A 12,696-nucleotide genomic window follows, 5' to 3' on the forward strand; every position below is an offset into this window, starting at 1 on the left:
CTTTAGCTTTTCCAGCCTTTGGTCCATAATTTTTGACTTAGCTCGAATGCCGTAACTTTGTCAGTTTTTCAGGTTAATTGAAATAATTTTATTCGATTAGGGTTCTTTAATGGTCATTAATGCATATAATGTGATGCAATGCATGAAAAGAATGCAAAAAGAGGCACTGATTCTAATTCAACTTCATTAGAAAACTTTACTAGAAAAGAAGTTTTTTTACATAAAATAAATTACATATATGGCTTTGCTCTTACACTCAAAGCCTTAACCTTTCTAAGAAGCCAAGCTAATTCACGGCCCCGGTCTGACTCCGACTCGTACTTCAAACTTAATAAATCAGCCTGAACTGCTAGGGTCTACAAATGATTAGCTACTTCGCGTACTTGAGCCACCGCCTCGCCCATAATATAATCTCTTTCTCTGATCTGATCTTGAGATCGATGGAATTGCCCTTGCCACTGCTCATTACTTTTTTCCAGAAGCTCTATTCGGAGTTCACTATTTTGCAATGCATCCTCGAGCTCTCCTACTTGTCCTTTTAATCCTTCAATTTTGTCTAAGCTTGCCTTTAATTCAACCGTAGAATTACGACTACGGTATTGGTAAAGCGATCTTTCTAGTTCTGTTACTCAGACCTCCAACTCCGTCTTCTCGTTTTGGCAGACTAGTAGACTCTCTCCCAAAGTAACTTCTCGAGCTCAAGTATCCTGAAATTTCTTTTCCCACTGATTAGCTTTCGTTTTTTCCTCCTGAATTTCCTGTTGCCATTGTTCTGGCGTTTTACCCAAGCCAGCAGTTCTTATAGACCTACGCAGCTTCTTGTAGTCCGTCTTCAGGCTGTCTAAATCTTCTTCTGCCTTGTTTTTTCCCTTTCTCAATCTGTCGGCCTCCAGTCTTTGAATGTCCACATCCAGTCCTAACTGTATTTTTTCTTCCTCTAGTTGCTCTATCTTCTTCCCTAACTCCAAACTCCTCTTTTCAAATTCTTGTTTGATGATTTCTATCTCAAAGGGCAATATTTGTAGGTGCTCCTCTAAAGATCGAGCAATTTCTGGATTTGATGCTGGGATATTGTCGTTGACCCTTTGATCACGCCACTGACTATACTCGGGGGTCATCACCGGTCCCACAGCTAAGATTTTCATTCAGCGAGTCTGGTTCCAGGCATTAGACATTTCTCGAACCCTTTTCTTGTAATTGTCCTCCTTATAGGAAAATTCACAATGGGCCAACCCCTGTGTTGCTGGTATGAATTGTCGTGATCTAAACTGTCTTGATACGAGTAGAGGAGCATATCCGATAGCTCCCCATATTCCGAGCAGAGGAACCCAGTCAAAATCTCCACACCGGTATAAAATCTCATCAGGAATTAACCAAGAAGCCCTCCACTCAACATCTTCATCTCGGAGATTCTGGAGTATCGCCATCCACTTTTCTTCTGAAACGTCATCTCGTCTTGGCGTGGACACCAATTCTTCTAGAGGAGAGTAGCTATCAGAGAATACCCGATAAGAGATCTTTTCTACTTTCCAGAAGTGGCTATGAAACCATGCTAGTAAGAGCTGGGCACATCCGATGAACCTTCCCTCTCCAGCTCTCCGGCATGCGTTCAAAGATCTGAAAGTTTCAGCCAGTATTGACGGAACGGTAGTAACCCCTTTACCAAGCCGATCAAACAGATCAGAAATGGCCTCGTCTATATGTCCTAATGCTTTGGGGAAGACCACTAGTCCGTAGATGCCTAAAGCGAAGACATCGACCCTTTTCTTTACATAAGGATGTACCAGCACCAAATTTCGCAAGCTTTTCCAAGGAACGCATTTACTATCGCCTTTCTGCTGGATTCGGACAGCAACCCACTGCTCACTCATCCCAGTAATGTTCATTAATTTCTTTAACAACGGAAGGGCCCCAGCAGCTCTAGAGTAAGCCTTGTCGACTTGAATCTTTGGGCACCGAAGCAAGGTCGTATACTCCTCCACAGTAGGCGTCAAGTCCACTTTTCCGAAAGTGAAACAACCATAGGCGGGATTCCAAAATTGAGCAAGGGCTCGAAATAAATACTTGTCCACTTTGACACTGAGCAGATAAGGCAGGTCACCGTAGTTACAATAGAACAGCTGCTTGGTCTCGACATCCCATTGATCCCAGACTTCTTTCATTTCTCGAAGGTCATTCTGGATTACACTGATACGGGTGAAATCCCACAATTCTGACATGTGTCCCTTGGTAAGACTATCGCCTTTCTCTCGTTGTGTCGTCTCAGCCCATATTCGCACAGCCGCATTATCTTCTACTTTATCAAGAAACCCCTTTTCCATGATAAGCTTTCTATCTAGATACTGAACGTGAATCGACACCTCTTTTAGAATGAAAATGCCATGCAATCACAAACAAACAAATCAGTATTAAACACAGAACAAGATCTAAAGTAAATGATGATAAATAAAGCATCCATTTGGGTAAGTACTAAGGTTTGGCGGAGTTCCATCTAGGTGGGTTCCTATGGCTCACTACATGTGGTTCGGTTCTAAAGTAAGGGTACCTGAACCAACAGATTCCTCGATCCTCACCCATTATAGGCTCATAAAATGTAACACCCCTTACCCGAGACCGTTTCTGGAGTCGAGCACGAGGCATTACTTAGCTTATCTTACCAATTCGGAGCATAAAAACTAGGTTTGAAAATTTATTTCACTATTTACAGCAAATCTGTCCAATCGCGCAGCAGTTACTAAATTAATTATAACTTGAGCTACAGAACTCGAAATTTAATTCCGTAAATTTTCCCTGAAACTAGACTCATATATCTACTCACCATAAAATTTTTAGAATTTTTGGTTCAGCCAATTAGTACAGTTTATTAGTTAAAGTCTCCCCTGTTTCACCATTTGACTATTCTGACCTCTTGTTACTAAAAATAAGTTTTCTCACTGTAGGATTTTCATATGAAGTTCTTACTTGTTTCTACAGAAAATAGACTCATTAATGAATCTAAGCATGTAAATTTAAACTCATAACAATTTTTGTACAATTTGTAATTATTTTCTAAACTCAGAACAGGGGACTCCAAAAACAGTTCTGACCCTATCTTACTAAAATTCACATATCTTAAAATATAAATTTCCTTTTGCTAGTTCTATGAAAATAGACTCAACAAGCTTTAATTCCATATATCATTCACCCTCTAATTCATTTTATACTATCTTGGGTGATTTTTCAAATTCACGTCACTGTGCTGCCTGAATTCTGTTTCTTTGCAAAATTTTATCCTTTCATGATTTCCATGCATAATTTATCACCTAATCTTTCATAACAACAAACACCTTCATCCTTAACCATTTTAATGACCATACATCATCAAATACTTACACATCACTCATTAGCAAAATCATCATTACAAACATACAAAATAACTAAATCCCTATACATGCCATAACTCAAACGTGTTTCGATATAAAATACCGAAGCAGTTGTAGTTGATAGTGTGGACGATCTCCGACTTCTTTAGGATCCTTGAAGTAGCTTTGCAATACTATAAGAGAAAGAGAAATAAAAGAAGTAAGCATAAAGCTTAGTAAGTTTACTAGCAAATAAATAACAATATTTAACTTAAATAATTAAACTCAATGTCTATATCTCTAGTTTACTCTTTAGTTAATCTCATACTAGTTCTCTTACTTGTTTACTTAGAATACTTGTGTGCATAACTTACTCAATCCTTGCTGCATCGTTGAACATCAATTGATAGTATAATAAGTTCTTAAGTCTTACAACTTACCGAGCTTGCCATTTATGCTTTAAACCGAACTTTCATGAACATGATTCATTTACAAGCCCGTTGAGCTACATTGGAATAATAAGGATACTCGGGTCTCTTCGATAATAACATGCCAAAGCCATGTCCTGACATGGTCTTACATGGGATGTTCTCATGTTGGTGCCCATGCCATGTCCTGACATGGTCTTATAGGGACCTCTCATCTCAAGTTAACGCCATGTCCTGCACATGGTCTTACATGGGACCTCTCGTCTCGGTGCCCATGCCATGTCCTGCATATGGTCTTCTGAGGACCTCTTATGATCTTAAGGATACCAATGCCATGTCCTGGACATGGTCTTACATGGGATCTCTTTACCCAAATGTCATGACATTCGTATCCAAGACCATCCTTATGTATCAACGGGACTTTTAAATTTTAATTCTCTATCATTTCATGCTTAGATCATCATCAAATAAATTCATAAAATAAATTCATAGTTGCTGGAAAATAACAGCATTGATAATAAATATGGAAATATTGCATTTATTTACCGTAAACTTACCTCGGTACCAATTATAGCCAAATTCACCAACTTAGTCTTCAACTTTATTCTTCCCTTTGTCTAACCTCGAGTTTCGTACTTCTTGATCTAAAATAGTAAATTTAACTTATTTAATAATCACATTCATTAAAACAGCCCTCGACTCTAACTTTTCAAAATTACAATTTTGCCCTAAACTTTTACATAATTACATTTTTGCCCCAAGGCTCGGAAATTAAACTTCATCTCTTATTCTTATGTTTTATAACATTCTGAACATTTTTCCCTTCTATGGCAACATCAAATTCCCACTCTAACATGTACTTATGAACATTAGGTATTTTTACCGATTATGTCGCTTTTACTGCTTTCACTTAAAATCGCTTAGCAAAAGTTGTTTAACATAATTTATAGCTTCATATTCTATCATAAAATATCAAAATAAACACTTTTCACCTATGGGTATTTTTCCAAATATAAACCCTAGGTTAAATTATTGCTAGAATAAGCTAAATTAAGCTACCGGATCTCAAAACGTAAAGAACATTAAAACGGGCTTGGGATCACTTACTATGGAGCTTGGAAGCTTGAAAACCCTAACTATGGCTTCCCCTTGCTGATTTCGTTCATATGAAGAAGATGAGCATAATTTGTCATCTTTTTCCTTTTAATTCATTTTAATTACTAGATTACCAAATTGCCCCTAACTTAAAAATTTTCTATTTCACTTATCTCATGTCCATTTTTGTCTACCAAGTTACCAATGGTATAATTACCATATAAGGACCTCCAATTTAAAGTTTCATAACAATTGGACACCTCTAACATGTAGAACTCAACTTTTGCACTTTTACAATTTAGTCATTTTGACTAAATTGAGTGCCCAAACGTCGAAATTTTCAAACGAAATTTTCACGAAATAATTTTGTGAAATTGTAGACCATAAAAATATAAGAAAAAAAATTTTTATCATTGGATTTGTGGTCCCGAAACCACTGTTCTGATAACCTCAAATTTGGGCCATTACACATATGGACTGAGTTCAGTTCAGGGGAATACATTTCCCTATGGCCATGCGGAGATGAAAATCTCACGAAGACATAGGTACGGATGTATCCCGGAAGCGATTCACTATCCCATGCGGAGGTGAAAACCTCACGAAGGCGTAGTTTCTCACTCCCACTTAAAAGGGTGCGACCAATGGTCATGCAATGCAATGCGCAGAAATATATCCGAACTTAAACTAACACAACCATTATAAATCACAATGATGAAGATTGTAATAGAGATGAATAAAGATGCAACAAAAGGATCGCATATTTAAACCAAATTTTTAATTTTTGACAAAAAGAAAAAAATTAATCAACTCGTGGCTAGACTCTCTTATTTATAAGTCCCCAGCGGAGTCGCCATGCTGTTGACACCATTTTTTGGATGAAAATGGGGTCGACTAGGGTTTTGAAAAATAGAAATGAAAACGGGAGTCGCCACCAATCTTTTTTGATGAGGTGTGATCGGGCCACCTCGTAAAACGGTTGTTTTTAATAAACAATTTAATTTTATTAAGACAACGATTTTGGTCTACGAAATTCAGAAAAATGGGTTCGGGAGTCGGTTACGTACGAGGAAGGGTTAGCACCCTCGTAACGCCCAAAAATTGGTACCTAAGTTGATTAATTAATGTCTTAACGTCGAAAATTGAAAACTTTGAAGAATTTTAAAAATACAATCCTTGTATTAAAATGTTAAAAATGTTTGAGTAAAGGGGCATATTTTACGTTAATCGAGGAATAGAATCATATCCAGTAAGTTAGGACACGATGTCTCAAATTCCCAATACGTGAATGAATGCCAAAATTTTACTTATTTAAAAGGTATTTTATTATCTCGGGTTTAGAAAACGAATCATGCCCAGTAAGTTAGGGCACGATCTTTTCTTAGTTCCCGAGATCATTTAAAAACTTGAGTTTGAAAAGATTCGTGTATTTAGATTTATTATAAAAATCAAAACCCAGTGAGTTAGGGTACGATCCTTTCAAATCTAAACACGAAATATTTTTTTTAACGAATTTTGTTATATCTAGTAATAACAACAATATAAAATAAATAAAAGTCATACTTACAATTATATAAGATCACAATGTATATAAACAAATAAATTAAAACATTCATTCCAAATGATAAAGAAAATTAAATGTAAAGAGATATATATGGACATAAACCAAAATATGTGTGCGTATGTATATGTATTTACAAAGGTTAGAGTATATATATATATTATAAGAAAGGTATACATAAGTATTACGAAACATAAAAATATATGTATGTGGGTAAAATATATGTGGATTATAAAAATAAAATAAGATAATATATAATATATATTTTAATACGTAAAAAGGCATACGATAGTTATAAAAGAAACCATATAAAATATGTAAATATGTATACATATATTCGTAAAAGAGGGTTATATAGATACACATATAAAAAGGTATTTATATATATTACATAAGTCTAAAAAGGAAATAATAATGACAATATTATTCATGTATGTATCGAAACTATCATATAATAATAGTATGATAAATAAAAATGATATAGATAATAATATTATGAATAATGATAATGATAAATGATAATACATTGAAATAATAAAGAAAATGATGAAAATGCTAAAAAGGGGACTAAATCGAAGTAAAGTCTAAAATATGGGGGCGGAATCGAAATAAGAAAACAAAAAGGGACTAAAGCCGAAAAATGGGGGGACCAAAATGGTAAATACCCCGAAGCCCCAAAACGCTGCACTTAGATGTGGACTAAAATGAATCAAAAATAAAATTTTGTGACCAAATCGCAAAATAAAAGGTTCGGGGGTTGTAATGAAGCACGCACAAAATCAAGGATCGACGGGCAATATGCCCAAGTCCTGCAGCGCGCCACTTATGCTCGGACTAAATCGGGACAAGCAACAAATTTGCGAGGCCAAATTAAATAATGAAGAAACAAGCAGAAGGATCAAATTAAAACAAAACAATAATGAAAGGGACCGAGGGCGCAAATGGCCCAATCAACAGAAACGCGCGGATCCCCTGGAGCGGGTCGGGTCACGCGCGGATCTTAAAGGCCAAAACGGCGCCGTTTCATTTTTATTATTTAAACCAAAGATTTTTTTTAGCCCCATTTCTAAAAAAGAAGAAGTAAACTCTCCTTTTTTCTCTCCCCCTTCTTTCTAGGTTTTCAAGCTCACTTATACTCACGGCTGAAGCTTGCAGTGGTTCGCCACACACCGCCAGAGTTCGCGCTGCGGAAGGCCCAAAATCGGTTTTTAGAGAAGGGTTCCCCTTTTTTCCCTTTTTTTTTAAAAAAATAAATAAACCCTAAATAAATGGTGACCTTTTGGCCTCAACGCCCCTTCAATCACGGTCCAAGCGAAACCTTAAAGGCTTCCGTGACCCCGACGAAAGGAGAAGATCTCCGACGGTGGTCTATGGCTGATCCTCAGGTACGTTTCAAAACCTCTTTTCTATATTTATTTTGGTTATTATTCTTATCTATAACAGTGTAAAAAAGCATAATAAAATCTAAAAGAAGCAGAGGCGCGAAGTAAAAAAAAAAATCAACCTTGATACTTTGATTGATTTCGTTCCTGCTTGTATTCCTTTGTTCTCAGAAGATTACATTTTTCTTCGAGCTTTATAGCCGATTACAAAGGTCTCTCTTTTCTTTCTCGTGTTTCATCCTCTTTAGCTTTGTTTTGTAGGTTAGGCAAGGTCAACGGAGGTGACCTTGCCATTTTTGCATAAGGGGAGGCGCACCTGGACTAAGCACCTCGGGTGGCCAAAAAGGGGGAACGGGCGAGAGGGGAGGGAACCCTAGGGTTCCCTGGTGCTTGCTTGATTTTGGGCTCCAATGGGCCTTCTATGTTTTTTAGAATTTGTGCCGTTTTAGGCCTGTTGTAAATGGGTTATTTAATTTTGGGCCCGGGCATAAATTGAGTCCTACACTTGTGATTAATGGAAAACTGTGTTTCTTTGTGTGTAATGCTCTTTTATACTTGCATAAATCAAGTTTTTTTTTTGTATAAAGAGTTCGTATTTTGAGATAGAGGGTACATATTAAAATTTGAATATTAAATTTATTAGATTTATCTTTAAAATGATAATATTAATTAATCAAATTAAATTCTAATTTTTTTCATTTAAACCAAAAGTTAAAAGGAGCGCATTAAAGGGAGACGTATATTTAAACTTTGCCAATGACATTGTTAAGAGGAACAGTCACAAATTCCAAATATAAATTATAAAACAAGATCGAGAAAAGGAAGTTTTCCAATCATTGGCTCAAACCCATTGGCGAAGTCCACTCAATGAATAAGGGGTATTTATGGCGAAGCGGGCCAATTTGGTATTTCACAATAAAGTGATAGATGGAACGCCATTAAACGACTTATTAGCGATTAATAGATCACTTTGGAATGGCATATACATCACACATCCCGGATCAAGTAAAAGCTCGGGTTTCAAAGAAGCCACCGCTACATCCATTTCATTAGGAATTGATGATCTTTTAACGGTATAAAAATTTTAAAAAATCTATTAAAAATTTAATAACGATAATAGTGATGATAAATATATTTTAGGACACTTATACCCAATTTCTTACCATATGCTTACACATGATACATTCTTATTATCAAGTAAACTTTAAAATAATTAATCATCTATATTGCAATAAAAATAAAAGGCTTTATTAGTAAATTGGGCCCTGAGTTGTACCTTTATTTTCAAATTGATTTTTGAAGTTTTTTTAAAAAAGTAGTACTTAAAATATCAATTATGTCCTAATTTACTTTAAAACAATAACAATTAATAAAAACATAACAAGTGGCACATTTTTATTAAATGTAATACACTTTTAAATAAAGTGAGACAAAATTAATATTTTAAGTATAACTTCGAATACCAAAAGTGAGATATAATTCAAGAGTCGATTTAAAAAATTCAATTTGAACTGTGGACGATTATATATATTTGCATAGTCAACTAGAATATAATTTGTAGAGAAAATGTAATCTTTTAATTTAATAATAAAATATTATTTATTATTTGAAAAAAGTAACTATTGGGAAGTGAGCTAAAACGATAGGATAATTAATTAAATAACCAATTCCTATCTTCAAAAAGTTATACTGTAATGATTCGGTTTTCAGTGGTATCGAAAATTATGGTTTTGGGATCTCGTTTTCATAAATCGAGTCTATAAATATTAAATAAAGATATTTATAGAGTTATTATGTAGATGAATTGAATTTGGATAGTCAGTTTAGCTGAAATGGTGGTTAATTAAGGCCTAAGGACTAAATTGTAAAGTCCAATCACTATAGATGTTTAATTGGTAAATGGCTTGAGAACTTAAATTGCAATTAATCAAAGGACCAAAATAGCAATTAGACCATACTTAAATAAGACTTAGTGGACAGTGTGATGTTATTAAACTAAATAAGTGAAATTAAGGTTACTTATACATAAAGCATAATTAACCAAAATTAATCAAACATTAAGCCATATATAAAAGTGTGATTTCGGTGGAAAGAAAGAGAAAACATATCACCTTTCTTCTTCACCTAAACCGACCACCGTTGTTGAACTAAGAAACCTCCCAAGCTTGAAACTTTCAGCCATAATTTGGTAAGTTTATTTAGGTCATTTTCTTGTAATTTTTATAGATTTGAGGCCATGGGAGCTTGACTTAGCTAACCCATGTCCTAATTTTTGAAACTATTAAAGTTTTATAAAGTTACCATTGTTGAGAATTAGATGAAATTGGTTTGAAATTGCTAGAAATTGAGCTTAGATTAAGAAAATGACTAAATTGTAAAGCTTAATTGTTAGTTTCATATATTAGGGACCAAATTGAAAAATGTAAAACTTACATGAAATTTTAGTAGGAGTAGGAAATAGAAGGTCCTTAATGAGTAATTGTGAAATTAGATTTCAATATGAAGCTTTAGATTGAGGGACTAAATTGAATAAATTATAAAATATGTTTGATATTGTGATTGGTTTTGATTTGAATGGAATTTGATAATATTATATGTTTTATGATTTTATTTAGCTAACGTTGACACAGAATCGTCGAGAGGGAAATGAAATTTGAAAGTCGTGGACGAATAGCTCAAAAAATTTGATTTGTATTCCTATGATTCGAGAATCATTTATTTTCTGCATGTGCATGTCATTTTGCATTATATGGTGTTGAGATGAGTTGTTATTAGATTATTAAAACGAATTGTTATGGTTTAGATTGAATATCGAGACCAAAACTAAATTGAATAGAATAGAAAATTGTATGAATTGATTGATATGTGATAATTGGTATGAAATTGAGTTGAATATGGTTTTTATACGATGATTTGATGAATTGATGGTTTATTTAGATATGACTAAATATGATTTAAACTTTATATAATGAATCGAAAAATTGGTTACCCTATTAGCTATTCGAATCAAGTCGAGTATAGTTGGCATGCCATAGGGTCAAGGTATCAATTGAAAACCATTGTGGTCAAGCAACCCAGGGTGACAGAATAATTAGATTGAGAAAACCATCATTATCGGGCAATCCGAAATGGCAATATGTACATGTTTAGCGTAATCATTGTTGGGCAACCCGAGGTGACAGATCCGCATATTCGTTCCGAGTCTGTGCCTGGTTAATAGGGTTATAAACATGAAAATTTATTAAATGACATGTAAGTTGATAAATGAAATTGATATGCAATATGTGAAAATATGCAGAATAAGTAGAAAACGAGCCTTGGGCACCGAATGAATAAGAAAAAGCCAATAGGCTCAGGAATAGTTGAAATGCATATATGAAATCAAATTTATATATGTAAATGTTGATGTTAGAAAATGAATAAGTATAGTACATATAATGGCATTATGAATTGATTAGGTATCATGTGAAAGGAATGGTAATTGATAAGTTGATATGTTCAAATGATAAATTGCATGCCTATAATGTATTATAGGTTGTTGGTATGAACTTAAATAAGAATGCTCTATGAATTGCAATTGGATCGAATGTATGCATATGCTTTAAATTTTGTATTGCTTTGGTTTGAATCATGGAAATGCCACTGAGTGTATTTGCTCAATGTACAGTTTGTTTTTTTCCGTGCGCAGGTATAACAGATTCCTAGTAGTTCGTGCAGTAGATCTAGCACCCAACAAAATTTTCCCGACTCAGCAAAGCTTGTATAAATTATATTTTGTTTTAAGCATGGCATGTACCTAAGTTGATTTAAAATTTGGTACAAAACTATGTTTATACACTTTTAGTTTAGAAGAAGAGGTGGTTTATCTTAGCTAGGTGGAGAGACGTTATGCCATAGCGGCGGAGACGATGATGAAAGTGGCTGAAAGAAAGAATAAAGGAAATGTTGGAAAGTTGAAGATTGGGTCTCTCCCTTGTCTCTATTTTTCTCTTGGTGTTATTAGGGGAGTGAGAAGACTTATATACATGGAATAGAGGATATGCCACATGTTGAGATTTTATTGGCAGTAAAGTCACATCTTGTTCTTTTGCATAGACAATGATGTGATATTATAGATTAATGATGTGACATCTTAGGACAACTTAGTAATCAATGTGTGCGAGGTTTCATGCGCTTCTGACGAGCATAGTTCATGTCAAAGGTTTGTTTAGCATGAGGTCCGCTCGAGGGTAGTTCGATGTTACAGATATGCTTGGTGTGAGGTTCCTCCAATGATACCACATGTAATTGACTCGAAAGTGGTATTATAATTTTAAAAAGTTTTCACTTATTTAATCAATAATTTTAAAAATTTTGTGGTTGAAAATCGTTTTTAAATATTAAAAAAAAACTCACAAACTATCAAGAGAAGTAATAGACAAATATGATTAGGATAGAGCAATTAGTATGGGTAAATGATCCCTAATTTTCTTACTTTAAACCTTAGTACATATGTATAAAAAACCCCAATGCATTTTTAATATATACTATTAATTTTATAATATAGTATTTCAATATAAAACTATAATAAAAAAATTATTTTTTTATACAATGCATACTTTTAAGTATAACCTCTCAAATGTTTAAATTGGAGAAGAAATGTACTTGAGCACAATCAATATCACATTTTATTTATTGCAATAACAATAATATCAACCAAGCTAACTCTCAATCAATAATAGAATATTATTTACTAAAAATATACATTCATTAAAAATCGTAAAATTTTGTTGTGATAAGTGTCGCCTCCTAGCGTTGACCATCAACCAAGTGATAAAATAATTTAATTATTATAATGATAAACTAAAATCAAATAGATTTTAATATATTGTTATCAGTATTTTTATTAAGAT

At 34.0% G+C, this 12,696-nt stretch overlaps 1 protein-coding gene across 1 annotated transcript; it reads right to left on the reverse strand.

Annotated features, from left to right (window-relative positions):
* Window positions 1-1,145: 1,145 nt before the first annotated feature.
* On the reverse strand, window positions 1,146-2,321 carry LOC105795636 (uncharacterized). Its single transcript, XM_052628812.1, has 2 exons — window positions 1,911-2,321; window positions 1,146-1,859 (listed from the first exon to the last, which is right to left on the reverse strand). Exons 1-2 carry the CDS (start codon window positions 2,319-2,321, stop codon window positions 1,146-1,148), a joined length of 1,125 nt encoding a protein of 374 aa, XP_052484772.1.
* Between the last annotated feature and the right edge of the window lie 10,375 nt (window positions 2,322-12,696).

The sequence above is a fragment of the Gossypium raimondii genome, chromosome 3 (assembly GCF_025698545.1).
Source record: "Gossypium raimondii isolate GPD5lz chromosome 3, ASM2569854v1, whole genome shotgun sequence".
In the NCBI taxonomy this organism is placed as follows: Eukaryota; Viridiplantae; Streptophyta; class Magnoliopsida; order Malvales; family Malvaceae; genus Gossypium; species Gossypium raimondii.